This window comes from Salminus brasiliensis, chromosome 3, assembly GCF_030463535.1.
Source record: "Salminus brasiliensis chromosome 3, fSalBra1.hap2, whole genome shotgun sequence".
Lineage (NCBI taxonomy): Eukaryota > Metazoa > Chordata > Actinopteri > Characiformes > Bryconidae > Salminus > Salminus brasiliensis.
In genome coordinates, this window is record NC_132880.1 from 23601775 (window position 1) to 23621382 (window position 19608).

Consider the following 19608-nt stretch of genomic DNA (forward strand, 5'->3'; position numbering starts at 1 on the left):
CCTGAAAAGGGTGACTGGGGCTGCTGTACAGACAGCGAGGGGCGGAACGTGAAATCTGAAGACTTGACCTGAGCCCGACCCACATTCGAGAAATGACCGATCACGTCGGGGTGCTTTCTGGTTCAGACAAATGTTGCCAGCTCTAGTCCAAAGTGGCCTTCTTAAAATTTGAGAGTTTCTCAAGGTTGAAGTACGAGTGGAGTTATCCGAAACTGGATGGGTTGTTGTGGGTTAATCTGTTCCATTTATAAAGAGAGTTTCAGTCTGGAGTGTCTGAACGAAGCAGAATACATGGCAGCCAAAGAGAAAAAATAGAGGGGTGTTTAATTCGGAGGGGTTAAAGGTTAAAATATGATCATGTAAAAATTCCTGTCTGGTTTTCGTGCATAAAAGATTAGATACTGTATAGACTAAGATCTAGAAGATGCCTCTAAGCTTAGATACTGTATAGGCTAGGATCCAGAAGATGCCTCTAAGCTTAAATACTGTATAGACTAGAATCCAGAAGATGCCTCTTAGCTTAGATACTGTATAGACTAGAATCTAGAAGATGCCTCTAAGCTTAGACACTGTATAGACTAGAATCCAGAAGATGCCTCTTAGCTTAGATACTGTATAGACTAGAATCCAGAAGATGCCTCTTAGCTTAGATACTGTATAGACTAGGATCCAGAAGATGCCTCTAAGCTTAGATACTGTATAGACTAGGATCCAGAAGGTACCTCTAAGCTTAGATACTGTATAGGCTAGAATCCAGAAGATGCCTCTAAGCTTAGATACTGTATAGACTAGAATCCAGAAGATGCCTCTAAGCTTAGATACTGTATAGACTAGAATCCAGAAGATGCCTCTTAGCTTAGATACTGTATAGACTAAAATCCAGAAGATGCCTCTAAGCTTAGACACTGTATAGTCTAGAATCCAGAAGATGCCTCTAAGCTTAGATACTGTGTAGACTAGAATCCAGAAGATGCCGCCGAGCTTAGATACATTATATGCTATAATCTAGAAGATACCTCTAAGCTTAGATACTGTATAGGCTAGAATCCAGAAGATGCCTCTAAGCTTAGATACTGTATAGGCTAGAATCCAGAAGATGCCTCTAAGCTGGAATACTGTATAGGCTAGGATCCAGAAGATGCCTCTAAGCTGGAATACTGTATAGGCTAGAATCCAGAAGATGCCTCTAAGCTGGAATACTGTGTAGACTAGAATCCAGAAGATGCCTCTAAGCTGGAATACTGTGTAGACTAGAATCCAGAAGATGCCTCTAAGCTGGAATACTGTATAGGCTAGGATCCAGAAGATGCCTCCAAGCTTAGATACTGTATAGACTAGAATCCAGAAGATGCCTCTAAGCTTAGATACTGTATAGACTAGAATTCAGAAGATACCTCTTAGCTTAGATACTGTATAGACTAGAATCCAGAAGATGCCTCTAAGCTTAGATACTGTATAGACTAGAATTCAGAAGATACCTCTTAGCTTAGATACTGTATAGACTAGAATCCAGAAGATACCTCTTAGCTTAGATACTGTATAGACTAGAATCCAGTAGATGCCTCTAAGGTTAGATACTGTATAGACTAGAATCCAGAAGATGCCTCTTAGCTTAGATACTGTATAGACTAGAATCCAGAAGATGCCTCTAAGGTTAGATACTGTATAGACTAGAATCCAGAAGATGCCTCTTAGCTTAGATACTGTGTAGACTAGAATCCAGAAGATGCCTCTTAGCTTAGATACTGTGTAGACTAGAATCCAGAAGATGCCTCCAAGCTTAGATACTGTATAGGCCAGAAACTAGAAGATGCCTCGAAGCGTAGATACTACTAAATACAAAAGTCAGTATGGAGTCCACAATACTCGACTCTACACTGCCTTAGGATGCTGGGAAGAGGTGGGTCTTCAGATTTTTTTGTTTGAAGACAGGGCGCGACTCTGTCTTTCAAACACCCAGGGGAAGTTCGTTCCACCACTTGGGTGGACTGTCAGCTCTTCATTCGCTGGCAGTTTTTCCAGCGGAAACGAACTGAACTTTTCCAGACTTTTCATTGCTGATAGCTTGTGATGTGTGACATGTTACATCAAGAATGTGCTGTATATTCATCTCTCGCTCTCTCCATAAATGATAAAGCTGGTAAAGATGGTGTTGTTCAGTCTCATGACAGACGGCTCTTTGAGCTAGCGAAAGCGATGCCTGCACAGCAGCTCTCAAGAAACTTGGTTTTTCATACACAACCCAAAGTGCTTGTGTTTTTTCCAGCTCTGAATAAAAGTGATGGTCTTCAGAGGTCACTTAATCTCTGAATCTGTAAAACCGAATTCAGACGATCAGCCACCTCTTTAGCGGTGTATTCAGCTGTCTGAATGAACCGCGGCTGCAAAAGTTTTTCATGAAAACGCTTTTCGTGTTTTGTTCTCTTAAGCAAAAGGTCTTACAAGGTTCTTGACAAGGCTGTAGAACTTACCTTCCCTTTATTAAAAAAGGGAGACCTTTTGCCTCCGGCTACTTTGATTACTTTCTTCTCTGCGGCATAGCAGAAAATTGATTCGCACTATGAGCGCAAGGCTGTAGGTTTCAATTCCTTTGTGGAGGAGTTTAAAAAGAATAAAGGCAGCTTTAAAGAAAGCATGATATGATATGTCCGACAGGATCTCTACAGAAATTCATTGAACCAATTGAAAAGGATGCTTTGAAGCAGCTTAAAATGAGCCTTTGGTCACCGTGCCCAATGCCCAGTGTGCAAACCGCGGCGGAACTGTGTTCTCCGGGGTGATGGAGCTCCATCCAGTACGTTTGGGATGAGTTGCCGGAGTGGCAAAACTAATCATCCAACTTCAGTACGTCCCTGACTTCGCTAATACACTCTCATGGGGCTGAACGCAATCAAATCCACCTCACAACAATGTTCTAACATCTAGTGCACATAACCACTAGAGGAGTAGAGGCTGTTACTGGAGGAAGAAGGGGCTAAACTCCCTTTTATTACCCTTGATTTCCAAAAAAGTGCTGGATGAGCAGGTGTCTACAAACTTTTGGCCATGCGCAGAGACCTTTCGCAGAGCCTCTGGATGGTTCCATTTGCTACTAAAACAGAATCAACAGTCAGGCATTGTCTCCTAGGTTTGGGTGAGTGTGTGTGGTACCCTATGATGGACTGGAGGGATTCCAAGGGTCACATTTTCCTAGTTTGACCCTTTTACCCATCCTTACCCCGTCCACCTTCATGACCACTGGCGTCGCACCCACCACCACCACCACCCCATCACCTCCCTCCTCCTTTTCTGCTCTCTTCAGCACAGGGGGGAACCCCGGCTCCACGCACCCTCCTCTAGCCTCCCATAACACCAGCTGAGTCTCGGTAGTTCGCCCCGTCCACTCACCCCCCCCTCCCCTGCCCCCGAGTCAGCTTTGTGGGTGTGGTCCTCCTGAGGCTCTGGTTCTCCTCAGGTTCAAATAAGGGATGCTGAATTATTGGGGGTAATAAATACACTCTGATGAAGCACATTGCGTCCACTTACAATTGTAGTCATTTCCAAATCCCACCCTAGCTACTGTAGGCCCCCTAGCTAGCTGCTGTAGGCCCCCCGTCATAGTCGCGGGGCAGCTGAATACGCAGTAACTGCTAGCAATAGGAGGTGAGTGGGCGGGGGGGTCTTACCAAGCTGGAAGGATGACATGAGATGACAGCCCTAACTAAACCATGTGACCACAATGAAGCTGAAGTGTGTGTGTGTGTGTGTGTGTGTGTGTGTATGAGTGTGCTGACAGTGTTGTTGTTCTCTGTAACCCCATCTGTTAGGGCAGCAGGATGTCGGTGAACCCCCCCAACAGTAATGACGCGTGCCTCAGCATCGTGCACAGCCTCATGTGCCACAGACAAGGCGGGGAGAACGAGGGCTTCGCCAAGAGGGCGATCGAGAGCCTGGTGAAGAAACTCAAGGAGAAGAAAGACGAGCTGGACTCTCTTATCACTGCCATCACTACCAATGGAGTCCATCCCAGCAAGTGTGTCACCATTCAGAGGACGCTGGACGGCAGGCTGCAGGTGGGCCTGTTGTCTCTTGTAAACTTGGTGGTTAATCGTTATCCTAGGGTTAGGCTCAACTTTGGGCTGAGGTTAGGTAAGCTAAGGGATCTACAAAGCATCTGGAATGGACATGGGTCACATTCTTCTCTTATTGAAGGTAAAAGCTTAGCTAAACTGATATTTCGGTCAGCCTGTGAAGTCGGTCAGTGGTACCTTGCACAGCTTGCATTAAAAAGGGATCTGCTCAGCTGTCAAAAGCAGTTCATGGACCAGTAATGAAGGACAGAGCCGAGCGCAGTATGGAGACAGCAGGCATCACAGCTTACGATGGCAGCAGACAAGTGCCTTGGTAAGGTGTGTGTAACAGCAGAGGATGTGGAGTGCTCCGGGATATTGTGCCAGTCAGCGTGGGCGGTTCCATATGTTAGCTTTTTACAGATTCTGCTTTTTTTCAGCGACTTAAACATGTTCACATGGTGTCCATCTCAGACCGCTGGTTTGGGGTGTTTCTGAAGCTGGTTTGGGGTGATTTTGAAGCTGGTTTGGGGTGATTTTGAAGCTGGTTTGGGGTGATTCTGAAGGTGGTTTGATTGTGGTTTGGAGGTGTTTTTTTTGGTTGATTTGGGGGGGTGTCTGAAGCTGGTTTGGTGGTGTGTCTAAAGTTGATTTGGGGGGGTGTCTGAAGCTGGTTTGGTGGTGTGTCTGAAGCTGGTTTGGGGTGTTTCTGAAGTTGGTTTGGGGGTGCAAGGCTTGAATGCAAGGCTTGAAGCTGGTTTGATTTGGTTTTTGAAGCTGGTTTGATTTGGTTTTTGAAGCTGGTTTGATTGTGTCTTTGAAGCTGGTTTGGTTGTCGTTTTAAAGCTGGTTTGGGGTGATTTTGAAGCTGGTTTGGGGTGTTTCTGAAGCTGGTTTGGGGTGATTTTGAAGCTGGTTTGGGGTGTTTCTGAAGCTGGTTTGGGGTGTTTCTGAAGGTGGTTTGGGGTGTTTCTGAAGCTGGTTTGGGGTGATTTTGAAGGTGGTTTGGGGGTGATTTTGAAGCTGGTTTGGGGTGATTTTGAAGCTGGTTTGGGGTGATTTTGAAGCTGGTTTGGGGTGTTTCTGAAGCTGGTTTGGGGTGATTTTGAAGCTGGTTTGGGGTGTTTCTGAAGCTGGTTTGGGGTGTTTCTGAAGCTGGTTTGGGGTGTTTCTGAAGGTGGTTTGGGGTGTTTCTGAAGCTGGTTTGGGGTGTTTCTGAAGCTGGTTTGGGGGTGATTTTGAAGGTGGTTTGGGGGTGTGTCTGAAGCTGGTTTGGGGTGTTTCTGAAGGTGGTTTGGGGGTGATTTTGAAGGTGGTTTGGGGATGATTTTGAAGTTGGTTTTGGGTGTTTGTAAAGCTGGTTTGGGGTGTTTTTGAAGCTGGTTTGATTGTGTTTTGGAGGTGGTTTGGGGTGTTTCTGAAGGTGGTTTGTGGGTGATTTTGAAGGTGGTTTGGGGTGATTTTGAAGGTGGTTTGTGGGTGATTTTGAAGGTGGTTTGTGGGTGATTTTGGAGGTGGTTTGGGGTGTTTCTGAAGGTGGTTTGTGGGTGATTTTGAAGGTGGTTTGGGGTGATTTTGAAGGTGGTTTGGGGTGATTGTGAAGTTGGTTTGGGGTGATTTTGAAGGTGGTTTGGGGTGTTTTTAAAGCTGGTTTAGGGTGATTTTGAAGGTGGTTTGGGGGTGTTTCTAAAGCTGGTTTGGGGGTGTTTTTGAAGCTGGTTTGGGGTGTTTCTGAAGTTGGTTTGGGGGTGCAAGGCTTGAATGCAAGGCTTGAAGCTGGTTTGGGGGTGTTTTGAAACTGGTTTGATTTGGTTTTTGAAGCTGGTTTGATTTGGTTTTTGAAGCTGGTTTGGGGGTGTTTCTGAAGCTGGTTTGGGGTGTTTCTGAAGCTGGTTTGATTGTGTCTTTGAAGCTGGTTTGGGGGTGTTTCTGAAGCTGGTTTAGTAGTGTTTCTGAAGCTGGTTTGGGGTGTTTCTGAAGCTGGTTTGATTGTGTCTTTGAAGCTGGTTTGGGGGTGTTTCTGAAGCTGGTTTAGTAGTGTTTCTGAAGCTGGTTTGGGGGTGTTTTTGAAGCTGGTTTGATTGTGTTTTGGAGGTGGTTTGGTTGTCGTTTTAAAGGTGGTTTGGGGTGTTTTTGAAGCTGGTTTGGGGGTGTTTTCGAAGTTGGTTTGGGGTGTTAAGGTGGTTTGGTTGCCTTTTTGGTTGTGTTTTTTGAAAGTGGCTTGGTAGTAGTTTGGTGGTGGTTTTTAAAGGTAGCAGCCTGGTAGTGTTTTTCGTGAACATGGTTTAGTTGGGTAACTGAAGGTGGTTGGGTCATATTTGTGAAGGTGGTTTTGGAGTAATTTGGTGGCGGTTTTTGAAGATTGTTTGGTTTTGAACATGGGTTGGTGATTGTTTGGTGGTGTTCTGAAGAAGGCTTGATGGTAGTTTGGAGATTTTGAAGGTGGTTTGATAGAGGATTGTTTGAGGTAGTTTGATGGTGGTTTTGAAGATGTTAGGTGGTGTTTATGAAGGTGCTTTAATGGTTGTTTGGATTTTGCTTTTAAACATGGTTTGATGGTTGTTTAGCTGTGTTTTGAAGGAGGTTTGATTGCTGTTTGGTGATATTTTCAAATGTGGTTTGGTGATGGTTGTCTAAATCTGGTGGTAGTGTAAAGGTGATGATTTGTGTTGTTGTTGTTTTTGTGGTGTGTTTGTTTTTGATCTGATACAGCACATTTGATTTGATCTTGTGGCCTAGCGTTGGTTTGATCCATTGTACTCTGTTTGTTCTTTGTTTGTACTGTAGCAGTGGAACAGTGTGAGCCTGCGAATGCTGGTCCTGATCCTGTGCTTGTTGTCTTCAGAGCTGTCAGTAAGATTTGTGGTGCTTTGAGCTTTTAAATTGCAATGATTGTCCCTTTAAGTGAACTTTATGGCCTGCGCTGTGTACGCGTGGATTCTTTCATGTTGGTGGAATGCAGGCTTTCCCCTTGTAGTAAGATGATCTGACAACATTGGTTCGCGAGGTCCTTGTTTAGCTGCCACTTATCAGTCGTCATACTTGTGTCTGTGTGTGTCTCTGGTTTGGTTTTGTATATTTTCCAAGACATAAATGTCCTGACTTTGTAGGAACACCAGCCCGCAAAAACAGGACTGCCCTACAAGAGCAACAAAATAGCTCAGAGTTAAGAAATCTTAAAACGCAAAGCCATGAGGTTTAGATATGCTTACACACACATACACACACATATATTGTTTTTCCCACCCATATAAAAATGAAAAAAACAAAACAAACACATTTATGCTGGTATGTTGGATTTTTCCACGTAAATAAAACACAAACACATTTATTGACAACATGAAAAAAAAAAAATACAAATAAAATAGTTTTCATGTATTCAGTCGAATTATGAGAAATTGATGAACACATTCGAATGCAGTAATTATTCCCTGCCTCACACTGGCGTTAGTGCTAGGAAGGACACGCTGATGAAGAAGTTGTGAGCAGCTTGATTACGCAGCGAGGGACAGCTAGCGTCTGATAAAGAAAGAGTGCAAGATTATCTCACTGCTCCGGTGAAGAGAGATGGGGGGAAGAAGAGGGGGGATGTAGAAGGGGGGAGTGAGGGGGGGGGGGCAAAGAGCGAGTGAGGGCTGTTTTGTCTGAAACACAGGAAAGGGGCTGGGTTAAGTTAAGGCCATCTATTTTCTCTGCGCGAGTGTGTAGAAGGGGTTTGGACTTTCCATTATATACACACACAAGATGTTATTCAGGCAACACAAAAGCACTTCTGCATGTGTATTGATGTGTGTGTGTGTGTGTGTGTGTGTGTGTTTGTGAGTGAGAGAGAGAAAGAGGGAGAGCGAGAGAGAGAGAGAGAGTGCCCTTACGAAAGCAAGGACAAAACCATTTCTTATTATTCATAGGTATTATTATTACATTTTCGTACCATGGGGGTATTATTACATATACATACTTATATTGAAGAGATATTGTTTCGAGAGATGGACCCTGTATAAAACATATCGTTGGGGAAAAACAAGAAGGAAAAAACTTTTTGTTACTGTTTGTAGTATTTAAAAAAAATATATATATTTTGCTTTTTATGTTATTAAAATGTAATTTTCAATTGAAGTGTAAAAACAAATTGGAGCATTTTTATATTCCGATTGTGTCAAAAACATTTTTAATGCTGACTTTTATATATATATATATATATATATGTTCATGTATACTAAACATTTTATAGAGTGCATGTATTACCATTTATTTAATATATGAAATCATTTGTAAGACATGCACTCTATAAAATGCCAAGTTGAGCCTCAAAACATTAGTAAAAGAGCTTTTTAGTATAAGCTGAGCCAAATGTTTTTGAGGCTCTATATATGAGTTAACTAGAGAAACACTATGGAATCATTTACTTTATCATTTCAATTTAATTCAATTTAATACACGAAAATGTTCATGTTTCATTTATGTCAAAATTATGTACACATTAGAAATATGTTTTAGATATAGACACTTGTAAATATAGACATTGTACTGAATTATAGTATACATACATATCGTTGGGGGAAAAAACAACCTAAACAACCTTGAAACCCTTTTTCATTTTCAATGGAAGTCCAGTTTTATTCCATGATTGGTGTGGAACAACAGATAACCTGACTATTTCCAGTGAGCTATCACACTATGGGTGGGAGACCGATGTTCGATTCCTGGTCTGGGTGACTATGCTGCACTACACTGGCCCACCTCTAATATGAGTAACCTTGTATGTTGCTGTGGATAAGAGCGAAAGCTAAATGCTGTAATTTAGGAGCAATCTGGCAGATTCAGAAAAAAAACATAAAATATATAGCATATAAAACACACACACACACACACACACACACACACATATATATATATATATATATATATGAACTCTAAAAATGACAATTTTGGAGCATTTCTATTGGTCCATTCAAAATGAAATGTAATATATATATATACTCAACATTTTATAGAGTGCATGTATTACCTTTTATTTAATATATGAAATCATTTGTAATACATGCACTCTACAAAATGTCAAGTTCAGCCTCAAAACACTATGGAATCATTTACTTTATCATTTAAAGTGTGTGTGTGTGTGTGTGTGTGTGTGTGTGCAGAATTCAATCCACCCTGGTGGAATAGAGCTAAACTGCTGAGCGAAGACTGTGTGTCTCACCTTTGATGACCTTCTGCACATGTGTGTGTGTGTGTGTGTGTGTGTGACAGAGAGAAAGAGATGAAAGGATGCACAGAAAAAGAGAGAAAGCTAAGGCCTTATGTCCAGACACCATGTCTTATACACACACACAGACACACACACACACACACAGTGTCTTCTCCATCTAGTCTCCTTCTTCATGTTCTTTAGTAGAATACTCTTTTTTTTTTAACGTTTTTTCTGTGTAATCTCTGTCTGCCACGTCCAGGGCATCCAGTCACACACTTACCGCAGGCAGTTCCATTCGAGAGAAACTCGCAGACTCCGGTTTCTTTACAGTGCCGACGATAAGAAGCAGGGGTCGCCATGACGACAACGCAAATATAGCCATTCTATTCCCTATCCAAAAGCAACCAGTGGACCTACACACGGCTTCTGAGGTTTATATGTAATGCTAATGCTGGTGTTAGTGCTGAATAGTGGGGACTATTTTGCCTCACAGCATCCTGGATGTGCTCCTTTGACAGGCATCCAGCAGCGTATTCAGTGGAGCAACTGGAACGTCGTATCAGTGGGGCGTTAAGTCCAGTGTTTGTTAGCAACATCAGCCTAGCATCTCTCTTTGTGAGCCAAAGTAGCACAGGTCGGAGACCAAACATGTATTGGCCAATCGACTGGGTGTTTTTCACCTGGGTGCCTCGGACTGTTGCACGGCACTGTTTCAGTACGTGGCTCAAATATCATGATAATAATGTGGCATTTGGTGTCCCAGCCCAAGAGATGAGGCTGAAAAATGCCGCAGTTCTCCTTTAAACCCTGAGGAGAACGTCATACAGTAATAAAGTGGGCATTATCTGAGACCCTGCTGTGGCCTTTCTGTGTCTGTGCCTTTGTCTGATGCTTTAAATGGCAGAAGCAGCTGGATTTGGCCTTGTTGCTGCTCTGTACTCACATGCAGTAGAGGCTCTGGTATCCAACCATCGGACCGAATCACACACAAACAGCCCTACTCTAGCTATGGGACTTACTGTGCGACCTTGGTTTGGTCTTGGTCGTGTGTGTGTGTGTGTGTGTGTGTGTGTGTGTGTGTGTGTGTGTGTGTGTGTGCGCCCTCTGGTGGCTGTTCCACTCTTGTCACGTAGCTTGAGTAATATTGTACTGTACCCACGGTACTGTATGGTATTGTACCACACTTTAATTCTTTACATTTACATGTAGATATACCATGTGGACAGAAGTATTGGGACACCTGCTCATTCATTGTTTTTTTTTCCGAAATTAAGGGAGTTTATCTTGCTTTTGTTGGAGTAACTGTCTCTACCGTCCAGGAAAGAAGGTTTTCTACTAGATTTTGGAGCAAGAACGTTAGTGAGGTCAGGATGTTGGATGATCACCACCTCGACTCGTCCCAAAAGCGGTGGATGGAGCACCATCCATCATTCCAGAGAACACAGTCCCACCGCTCCACAGCTCAATGTTGGGGGGGGTTTATACACCTCTAGCTCCCGAATGTAGAATGTAAATGTGTGTATTGCAGTATATTGTAATGCTACATTTTTTCCCCAAACGGTAAAGAGGTCTGAATCTGATTTTCTCACCAAAATGAAAGAGGTCTGAATCCGATTTTCTCACCAAAAGCTAAAGAGGTCTGATTTAGATTTTCTCACCAGAAGGTAAAGAGGTCTGATTCTGATTTTCTCACCAGAAGGTAAAGAGGTCTGATTCAAATTCTCTCACCAAAAGGTAAAGAGGTCTGAATCCGATTTTCTCACCAAAATGGAAAAAGGGCTAAATCTGATTTTCTCACAGAAAGGTAAACAGGTCTGAATCCGATTTTCTCACAGAAAGGTAAAAAGGTCTGATTTAGATTTTCTCACAGAAAGGTAAAGAGGTCTGATTCTGATTTTCTCACAGAAAGGTAAAGAGGTCTGATTTAGATTTTCTCACAGAAAGGTAAAGAGGTCTGATTCTGATTTTCTCACAGAAAGGTAAAGAGGTCTGATTCTGATTTTCTCACCATAAGGTAAAGAGGTCTGATTTAGATTTTCTCACCAGAAGGTAAAGAGGTCTGATTCTGATTTTCTCACCAGAAGGTAAAGAGGTCTGATTCTGATTCTCTCACCAAAAAGTAAAGAGGTCTGAATCCGATTTTCTCACCAAAATGTAAAGAGGGCTAAATCTGATTTTCTTATCAAAAATGAAAGAGGCCTGAATCCGATTTTCTCACCAAAAGGTAAAGAGGTCTGATTCAGATTCTCTCACCAATAAGTAAAGAGGTCTGAATCCGATTTTCTCACCAAAATGTAAAGAGGGCTAAATCTGATTTTCTTATCAAAAATGAAAGAGGCCTGAATCCGATTTTCACACCAAAAATTAAAGAGGTCTGATTCCGATTTTCTCACCAAAAATTATAGAGGTCTGATTCAGATTTTCTGACAAAAAGGTAAAGATGCTTGAATCCAATTTTCCCACCATAATGTAAAGAGGCCTGAATCCGATTTTTTTTTTTACATCCGACATTCGCCCGAAAAATTCACGCTCCTAAACTGACACGCATGCGCAAAGGTTGCAGCGTCCTCCTTATGCTGTTCACACTGCCGTGCTTATACACATCTGTCTCACATATGACGAAAACATCCGGATTTACCTGCTGTGCCAACGCAGCCTACGAGATCCTGCTGAGGGGTTTTTGACTCCTGGTGATAGTGGACCCTTTTCGGTGCTGTATAGAACCTTGTTTTTGAAAGGTGGAGCATTTCAGTCCTGTACTGCATTACGATCTGTCAGAAAGACCAGTCCCTAGGGTTTTGCCAGCTTATCAAAATATGACACAGGCATCTGTAGGTGAATAACACCTCATGTTTGGTTTAGTAGTGAACTCTCCTCTGTGTGTGTGTGTGTGTGTGTGTGTGTGTTTGTGTGTGTGTGTATAGGTGGCGGGGCGCAAAGGTTTCCCCCACGTGATCTACGCCCGCCTGTGGCGCTGGCCGGACCTCCACAAAAACGAGCTCAAGCACGTCAAGTTCTGCCAGTACGCCTTCGACCTCAAATATGACAATGTGTGCGTCAACCCGTATCACTACGAGAGGGTGGTCTCCCCGGGCATCGGTGAGTCTTATCGCTCAGCCGGTGGAAAATCATATTTACTGTGAATCAGTCAAGACATATTTGCTGCTACTTTAGCTTTACACTGGAGCCCATCTATTAGCAGGATGCCTGTTAGAGGTTTCTGAACAAACTGTTAGAGGAGACCGCATGAGCTATGAGCTTGCATTTGTAGCTCTAGGGTGCCGAATATGTCTTGCCCGTTCGACTACATTCAGCATAAAGAGGTAAACTGAGGAATTCTTTTAAAGGAGTAGATTACTAATAAGCCTTTTTCGTCTCTCTCCTTCGCTCTTCAGTGGGGCTCAGTCTTCAGAACACAGGTGAGCAGCGAACAGTGTTTATTTTATTATTATTTAATTTTTATTATTTTTTTAGAGAGAGTGTTTATTAATCATTGTCTTAAAATAGGATGTTTTTTTCCTTTGGTAAACGTATTTCACAAACGTACTGCAGAGTTTCATCATCTCTTTCTGCCTGTTCTGGCTGCTCTGGGCTGCAGGTCCCTCAGGCAGACTGATTAAGGAGGAATACATCCATGACTGTATTCAGATGGATGTTCCCCCGGGCTTGCCTCCCCAGCCTGACCACCAGGGGGCAATGAAGCTCCCTCCTCCAGAGCACTACAGCCAGCCGTTGCCCCCATTACAGCTGCCTCCTGAAGCACCCCGTGGTCCCCCGCCTGTCACACTGTACCCCAACATGCCCCTCTCTCCCACTGGTGAGTGTGACGCTTGGAACATGGGTTTGGAAAGGTTATAAAAGCGTGAGTGTTTTCGTTAGATGTAGCTGAAATGTAACGCAACAGTCACATGATTAATTAGCTGTCCAATGAAATCACGATACAGGGTTATAGCACAGTCTCACTCTGGCCCTCTCACTGTCTCTCTTTTTTCAGCATCTGGCCCGATGTTGCCTATGCAGGGTGGTCATAGTGACGGTCTTCTGCAGATTGCGTCTCCCCAGGCTCAGGTCATGACCCCCACGCCTCCCCCTTCCACTCCGACCCACGGACCTCCCCAACCTCCTGCCCCCCCACAGCCACCTCCCAACCAGAACGGCTACAACGGCTCCAAACACACGCAGAGCCAGGGCTCCTTTCACAGTGAGTACCACACGCAGAGTATCACTGTGTAATCATGCCAGCAATTGTTCTTTTAGTGTGTGTGTGTGTGTGTGTGTGTGTGCGTGTCCTTTAACTGCCCCCGGAGTAGTGGGTGGGCTGCATGTCCATGATGGTTCTAGTATAATGGATTAGCATGTGGAAATGGAGCTTTCGGTGAGCAACAGTGTTTCTAGCAACTGTATTTTCGTCAGCAGCTGCATAGCAACCACCTAGGACATCATATATACATGGGATAGCATAGCAATTGCATAGCAAACCACCTTGGGCATCATAGCAACCACTTCATCCACTTGGAACAGCATAGCAACCACCATGGACACCATAGCATTTACTTGGAACAGCATAGCAACCGCCAAGGACTTGGCAGCAGCGTAACAAGCATCCACAATAGCTTAGCAGCTGCCTAGCCTTCTACTTGAAACAGGATAGCCACTGCCCAAACCACTGCATAGAAGTCATCTTAGCAGCTGCTTCACAGTAGCATAGCAACCACCAAGGACACCATAGCAACTACTTAGCAACAGCATTGGCAATAGCTTAATAAGTCATCCACCATCCACCTGAAACAGGATAGCCACTGCCCAGCTACACGGCATAGAAACCACCTGCGGCATCTTAGCAGCTGCTTCACAACAGCATAGCAACCACTTGGAACAGCATAGCAACCACTAAGGACACCACAGCAACTACTCAGCACAGCATAACAAGCATTGGCAATAGCTTAGCAACTGCCTAGCCTTCCACTTGAAACAGGATAGCCACTGCTTAACCACTGCATAGAAACCACCTGTGGCATCTTAGCAGCCGCTTCACAACAGCATAGCAACAACTTAGAACAGCATAGCAACCACCAAGAACAACACTGCAACTACTCAGCAACAGCCTAACAAGCATTTGCAATAGTTTAGCAACTGTCTAGCCTTCCACTCGAAACAGGATAGCCACTGCCCAGCCACACGGCATAGAAACAAACCACCTGCAGCATCTTAGCAACAGCATAGCAGCTGCCTAGCTACACAAACGCTAGCGTTCAGTGGTGATGATGTTGATTAAAAACATTTGCCAGTTGCAACTTGTCTGTCGTCTTTTAACTATTTCAGCTACTTGGACAGGCAGCAGCACGGCCTCTTACACCCCCGTAGGACCCCAGCAAAACAGCCGCAGTCACCAGCCCCCTCTACACCACCCCCACTTCTGTAAGTGTTGCAGAAAGAGACGGATCTGCTTGAGTGCGTACACCGCCTGTTTCATCTTATCTGTAATAATAACAGGTTATGGTATTTTTAATTTCTCTACTTTCCCCACTTTTCCTATTTATGTCTACCGTTTTTTATATTATATTATTTTATCAATTCAATATTGCTCTTTGGGTGTAACTGGGACCTTGAGATCACAATTTCGTTTTACCCCATGTACCACATGTGATGCCTTGCTTTGCCTTACTTTGTCTGCAGTTATGTAATAATAATGATTATTAGGAATATCCCTATACCTTTTATGCCCCTGATCCAATCCTAGTACCTTACTAGCAGAGGATCTCTGCTGACATCTCTGCTCCATCTGATCCGATCAGATTTTTTTATAGATAGGCTGTCAATTGACAGCAATAGTAAATACCATCAGGCTTCTAGTTACCTTAAAACACTGCAGTGAAATCACTTCATTTTTAGTATGCAGATCGCTGCAGTCCAATGAAAAACATGTATCTCCATTTCTGTCCGTTTCTAGTCATTACAGGCTATACTGTAGAACAGCTCCGCTCTGGGGATTGTTCTGGTAGCTAATGAGAGCACCCCTTCTGGGCTGCGGCAGGCTGGGAATAATGTCTGTTTATAGGGCTCTAGCACAGCAGCACAGCGGTAAAAACAAAGGATCGGAACTGGATCTGGATATTACTTGAAATATGACTCATTTTGACTCTGTATAATTATGTTATTACGTTGTTTGATGAGCATTGTATTGTGCAGCAAAGTAATGGTGTTTTCTGTATTGGGTGATTTGTCAGGGTCTCAGCATCACAGTTCACCTTCATTCCCTCCTCCAGTCTCCAACCACCCAGGTAAAAAAAACAAAAACCTTTGTAATAAGATAGTATAACACTTTATATAAACGTACTATTTGGACCATATTAGAGACTATATAAATGTACACATCAGCGTACTTCAGTCCACATTCCTAGAAAGCTAGTCATCTGATTTTTCAGCAAAACTCATCTTTAATTTCTGCTCTCACAGGTCCAGAGTTTTGGTGCTCCATCTCGTACTTTGAGATGGATGTGCAGGTGGGTGAGATGTTTAAGGTGCTGTCCAGCTGTCCAGTGGTGACAGTGGATGGGTATGTGGATCCGTCGGGAGGAGACCGCTTCTGCCTCGGCCAGCTGAGCAACGTTCACCGCACCGATGCCAGTGAAAGGGCCAGGTCCGTGCTTGTGTGTTTGTGTATCAATGGAAATAAAAAAATCAAGTGAAGATGAGTAAGTAATTGCATCAACCAAGACATGTTTACTATCTGATGTGTGCTTCTTTAGTTCACAGTTTAAGCTAAAACTAAAACTACACAGGCTCCAAGTGGCTCAGCTGACGCTCTGGTCCGAAGATCACGATATACAAATCCCGGGTCATGCTGCTTCGCTACCAGCAGCCGGAGCACGAGAGAGCACAACTGACTAGGTAGATGGCGCTCTCTCCCCGCTTGACTCCCATTGTGAAGCTAGCCAGCACAGGCGTTCGTTGGCTGAGGTATCAGAGCTGGGGAACCGGCACTTTCCTCAGAGTGTGTTGGCTGCCTAGTGATGCTGCACTGCAGTGGATGACTTCCCGTGTAGCGGAGGAGTCATGTGCTTGTCGTCACCCTCCTAGTGCCGGGAGCATTACAGGTTAAAGGAGGAGTCCTAGTGAGTGGGTGGGTGGGTTACGGACTACTTCAGATTACTGTACACTATATGTCCAAATGTTTGTGGACACCCCTTTAAATGAACACATTGAGCTTGTCTGGGTCCTGTAGAGAAGTATTGGCGATAGAATAGGACTCTCTGGAGCAGATAAACATGAACCCATTGGCACCGTGCCTGATATCCATTTATACCCCTCCAGTGTTAAACTGTTGAGCAGTGAAACTGTGTTCTCTGGAATGGTGGAGTTTGGGTGTTTGGGAAGAGGTGGGGTGGGGATCATTCAACATTCTGACCTCACTAACACTCTTGTCGCCGTATGCAATCAGATCCTCACAGCGATGCTCGTCCAAAATCTAGTAGAAAGCCTTCTTCTCTGGACGGTAGAGACAATTACTCCCACAAAAACAGGATAAATGCTTTTTAATATCCTCGATTTCGGAAGAAACGATGAATGAGCAGGTGTCCCAAAACTTTTGTCCATATAGCGTAAGTCATACCATGTTCTAAACGGCATTGATTTGTCTATGTCAAGCAAATGAAGATCTGGAGGGGGTTTTTTTGAGCGGGTTAAGAGACGTTTTTGAACGTTTTGCACTATAGTCCAGTGTGTGTTAGCAGTATTAGCCTAACATCCGCTGTTGTGAACGACAGAAGTACAAGTCAGATAGCAAACTTTGGGCCTTGGTTGAACAGCTGCATTTACAGCCAGTGATTCGTCATGTTAAAGGTTGGTGCAAAGCTACTGCGTGTGTGTTGGATTTTCACTGACAGACAGACACTGTGTGCTTCTTTCTGGCAGGTTGCACATAGGGAAAGGCGTGCAGCTGGAGTGTCGGGGTGAAGGGGACGTGTGGATGCGGTGTATGAGCGACCACGCTGTGTTTGTCCAGAGTTATTATCTGGACAGAGAGGCAGGGAGAGCCCCAGGGGATGCTGTGCACAAAATCTACCCCGGAGCCTACATCAAGGTCAGCATTATACAATATACAGTATCCTGCTCCTTATGTCCTTACTTTTTTAGGGAGCATTCAGTTCAATTCAGGGTTATTCGTATGGCAGCTTTTGTGAGGAATACTGTGACAAAACAGCTTCAACAACAATTACAGCATTTTAGGAATTAAGAAAGGGACACGTTACATATTTACACGTAGGGCTGTGTTTTGGCAAGAACCTGTGAGTATGATATGATATGCAACACGATACAGGGGTTATGATTCAGCAGTATATTGCAATACTTGTTTTACTAAAAAAATGCTGATAGATATATAGATATATGCATAACTACTTTAGATAATTGATCCCAAAGGAAATTTAGCAGCAATAGCAGTTACACAATACATCACAGTAATAAAATAATACAGCACAGTAATACAATAAAAAAATGTAAAGAAATATGTATTTGAGACCTAATCAGAGTGCAAAAATACAGAATAAAGAATACATAAATGTGCAAGAGGATCAGGTATCATCTAACAAATGACAATACTGATTAAACATGTGCTTATATTAGTATTTAAGTATTTCAGTAAAGTGTCAATAGGGTCCAGGAGTGCATATGTACAGGATGTACAGTAAAGTGTTAATAGTGCAGATGAATAAATCTATGATTAATCATAGGAGACTCTGTCCTCATCCGTACTCCTCCCTCTTCGGCCCCCACTGGGAGGAGTTGAGGAGCCTGATGGCTGGTGGCTCTCAGAATCTGTAGAGCAACTCTGTGACAGCTACCTGCCACTGAACCTGCTTCTTTGGTCCATAATGATGGTGTGCAGTGGGTGGTCATCATCATCCATGATGGAGAGTGGTTTGTGCACATAGCACATCCACATAGCATGACATAGCATGAAAAAGTCACCAATATAGTTTTATAGTTAGTCAAGACTGAAATCTGACGGTAATTATTACTGGTGTTTTGGTTGAACTGGGAGGGGTTTAAGTTGTCAAATGCACTTCGGAGAGACGGATGCCTTTCCGCTGCTATGACATGTGGCTTAAATAGCGTCTTAGTCCACCTCCTCAAGGGGTTTGAGTGATCGAATCTGTATCTGGTTTAAATGAGTCACTTACACTTGCAATTGATATGCATTACAGGGGATCTAGCAAAGTAAAAAATTCAGTGATGATTATTATTGTGATTTATTGTGATGTGCAAATATCCATCAATGTCCTGTGTCCAAACAAATGTCCATCTTTAGCTATTGGGCCAGATACCAGGCCATAGGGTGCAGCAGGTTAAACAATTGCTAAGACTCTTACAGAGGTTCTCTGAGAGTTTTGTTAATCGGTGCTTTAGTGCATCACCATTAACCTATAACAGACTGGCTGGTTAGGCCAAGACCAGTCACCAGAGGGAGACATAGAGAACCCCAGTGGCATCTGGCCCCACCTGTCTCTCCTTCTTAAAGAGACCACCAGTCTGGTGTCCACCTGTAAACTTTGGCTATTCTGTTGAGTCTCTTGAATAGAAATAAAAATGAAAACTATAATGTTAATAATGAAAATTATAATGTTTCAAATATTATAAGTTTAGATATGAATATTAATATAAAAAACACTTTTCCATTTGGCATCAATGGAGTGACTGCTTTCCTTCCTGAGCTTTCACTAGCTCTTCCGCTTTGCGTTATCATGGGACTGAGAATTTCTTTAGGGGAGAATTATTGGTAATATTACCCAACTAGCCAGGATTTTTCTCTGCAGCGTGGCTGTCCTGTTTACCACAGCTTGTCTAAGCTGTAATTTCATTTCCTGAAAGGTTATTATACAGTCAAGTCAGCCCTGCACTTAGACTCACCCCACCCTCTGTTCCCAGGCAGTTCTGGTGGCATTGCACTGTGCCCTTCAGCTGAATCCACCTCAGTGCTACCCCCTTTGCAAAACAATTGTTGGAAGATCAATATACCCAATGTATTTTGATACCCCCATCACCCGTGTTATTTATTATTTAAAGCAGCGCTATGTGAGAATTAGTATTTCTTGCTTGTGGGCTCCCCCTACAGTCAGGAAGTGTAATCTGCGCGTTGAGACACCACTAAAGAAGGACATGCTTTGCACATGCATTTCTGGGCAAGCTGAGAGATACAGAATGTCCTGCCTGCTTCACCAGCTGATCCAGGCATTTTTTGACCAGCTGATCCAGGTATTTTTAATGGATCAGTTCTAGCCTTTTAAAGCCCAATCCACTTTGGATCCTTGGTTTTCTTGTAGTGGTGCGCCTAGGGGGAAAAAACACAGCTTCATTTTAACTGAGAAG

At 43.5% G+C, this 19608-nt stretch overlaps 1 protein-coding gene across 5 annotated transcripts in view; it reads left to right on the forward strand.

Annotated features, from left to right (window-relative positions):
* smad10a (SMAD family member 10a) overlaps positions 1-19608 on the forward strand; it is a 36321-nt gene that overhangs the window by 6142 nt on the left and 10571 nt on the right. For 2 of the 5 annotated variants that reach the window (XM_072675623.1, XM_072675621.1), the window contains exons 2-10: positions 3807-4052; positions 12165-12339; positions 12636-12659; positions 12839-13057; positions 13235-13441; positions 14563-14658; positions 15468-15521; positions 15697-15880; positions 17155-17323. In XM_072675623.1, coding sequence (XP_072531724.1) covers positions 3816-4052; positions 12165-12339; positions 12636-12659; positions 12839-13057; positions 13235-13441; positions 14563-14658; positions 15468-15521; positions 15697-15880; positions 17155-17323 — 1365 coding nt within the window. In that variant the 5' untranslated portion in view covers positions 3807-3815. The remainder of the gene's footprint in view (positions 1-3806; positions 4053-12164; positions 12340-12635; positions 12660-12838; positions 13058-13234; positions 13442-14562; positions 14659-15467; positions 15522-15696; positions 15881-17154; positions 17324-19608) is intronic. The other 3 variants (XM_072675624.1, XM_072675626.1, XM_072675622.1) reach the window with 2 other exon arrangements.